The 2,270-nt window shown below is 32.8% G+C and overlaps 1 protein-coding gene across 1 annotated transcript in view; it reads left to right on the forward strand.

Annotated features, from left to right (window-relative positions):
- LOC102671587 (E3 ubiquitin-protein ligase Rnf220-like) overlaps nt 1-2,270 on the forward strand; it is a 135,174-nt gene that overhangs the window by 5,301 nt on the left and 127,603 nt on the right. Inside the window, exon 3 of the mRNA XM_006619709.2 lies at nt 2,132-2,265. Coding sequence (XP_006619772.2) covers nt 2,132-2,265 — 134 coding nt within the window. The remainder of the gene's footprint in view (nt 1-2,131; nt 2,266-2,270) is intronic.

A 2,270-nucleotide genomic window follows, 5' to 3' on the forward strand; every position in this document is an offset into this window, starting at 1 on the left:
AAAAATATATATTTCGACGATACACGACGGTCAAGTTCTAAAATTGTACAAATGTGGCGTAACGGCATGATGTTGGATAGAAACACCTATAACGCGAGCACGAATATTGATCTGATAGTGCGTAAGCATTGTTCAAATATTAGTATTCGATTTTCGATCGGTAATAAGTAGATATGTTTCCATTTCTGTTTAAAATGCAATAACTCTCTCATAGAAATATTACACTGGCACTGGCGTTGCAGTGTAAGGGCGGGAGATATTTTCGCGAATTTTTCCATCCCGATTGAACGCATATCCCGCGTTTATTTTTCCAAAAACAAATTCTAATATTTGTGAAGCTCTAAATGCGAATGTTTAGCGACGTAATGGCGATTCTATTTGTACTTCGAAAGTGTGATATATATATATATATATATATATATATCGGTATACAAAAGATGGTCGATATTAAATCAAAATTAATGAAATACCGATGTTCCAACATGTAGATAATATCGTATCGATATTTGGCTTAGGTATATTAAGAATATGAATAATTTATCAAAGTGCGCATCAACTCCATTTGTGATAAATATTATCTAGTTTTCGAAGGGATATAATACAAATATCCGAAATTCTCGTTAAAATTCTCAATCTCTCGTATATTCCTTACACATTTTCGCACTTAAATTTTGATTTCGTTACATTCTTCGTAATACATCGGGGCAGATACCATATCTTTCCCCCCTTTTCTTTCCCCTTATTAACAAAAATTATTATTAATTATTATTATAAGAAGAATTCAACAGAGGAACAGAAGAGTTTTAGATTTCGTCTAATATAGAATTTGAGTTTGCAGAAAATATCGTACGCATCCCCACCCTATCTAAACTATCTTAACATTCGTTTCACGATTGTTAATTCGATATTTCTCGTTTTCGGAAATATCGGACAATATTCATGGATAAAACTTATCGTATAATATGTATTACCGGATATCTCATTTGCAGTATGCGGGTATTCCTATGAATTCGAGCACATTGAAATAGCGTATAATACCAAAGCAATATGGCATTATACTGTTAATAACGCGAAACCACTGTGTTATAATAATCCGTCAAAATGTGAAGCTTCTACCCGTCAGTTGTATCATTCAATTCGCCGTGATTGACGAGTCTATTAAGCTGGCATAGTGAATGCCTCGATGGAAATCAACGAGTTGTGTTTTGTAACGTTTATAACAATGGAACATCAGGCTACGGTAAACGTCATCGTTACGAATCTGCCTGGTCGCGGAAATCGCAGAAATCTTTGATAATATTTAAAATTGCTAGTTACTCGTTATGAAAAAAAAATAAAAAAAATAAAAAAAAAGAAAACGAAGTCTGTAACGTTGGATCGTTCAACGCGATTTTTTTCGACGGTTCGATTAAAAATACATGGACTTATGGTGAATTGTTGTACAACTTTTGATCAAAGAATCAAGACCGTCCGCGATTGTCAACATCTTTCGTGTTTTTTTATATATTAATAATTTATTAATAATTTATATAATATGATAAATATTTTATTATTTTTTTATTATGTTTATATGTTTATAAAACACTTGTATATATATTAGTATTAGCTGATTTAAGGGAAAAAATTCTGAATATAAAAATTATTATCAAATTCCATTCCAAAGTCCATCAGATTTTTTACTAAAAATATGAAAAATATTGAAAAAAATTGCGAATGATTCTAATTTTTTGAGGTTGTAACAGATATAGTAAGTAGAAGGTGTAATAATATAATAAACTTCCGTATAACACATCATATGAATATTTTTCAATTACAATTACACGATAAACTTGCTCCAGATTTGATGAAACGGAAAATAAAAATTGACACGACAATAATCATTCCAAACGGATTACTTTATATTACTTTCGTTACACCCACTATTCATTCGTTCCAACCACTACTATTTCTCGCCAAAAAGAAAAAGAAAAAAGAAGCTTGCACCTTAACCTTAAGAAGCATTCGAATTTTAAAATCTTAAAATTAAAAGTCAAAAGCTTCCTAGCCTATTCTTCCTATATATATATCTACTAAACTCACTTAACAACCAGATCGGATTGCACACCCCTAACTAGCCCATTTAAATGTCCAGGTGACCGACTCGAAGGATCTCCAAGTACCGTTCAGCACCGCGGCATCTCTCGGCTACGGCCTCCATCATATGCTCCACCTGCCACCCCAATTTCTCCACCCTTTGGATCACCGTTTGCCGTTCGGCGGGTTCAGGCCCC

This window comes from Apis dorsata, unplaced genomic scaffold, assembly GCF_000469605.1.
Source record: "Apis dorsata unplaced genomic scaffold, Apis dorsata 1.3 scaffold_429, whole genome shotgun sequence".
NCBI classification, from domain to species: domain Eukaryota; kingdom Metazoa; phylum Arthropoda; class Insecta; order Hymenoptera; family Apidae; genus Apis; species Apis dorsata.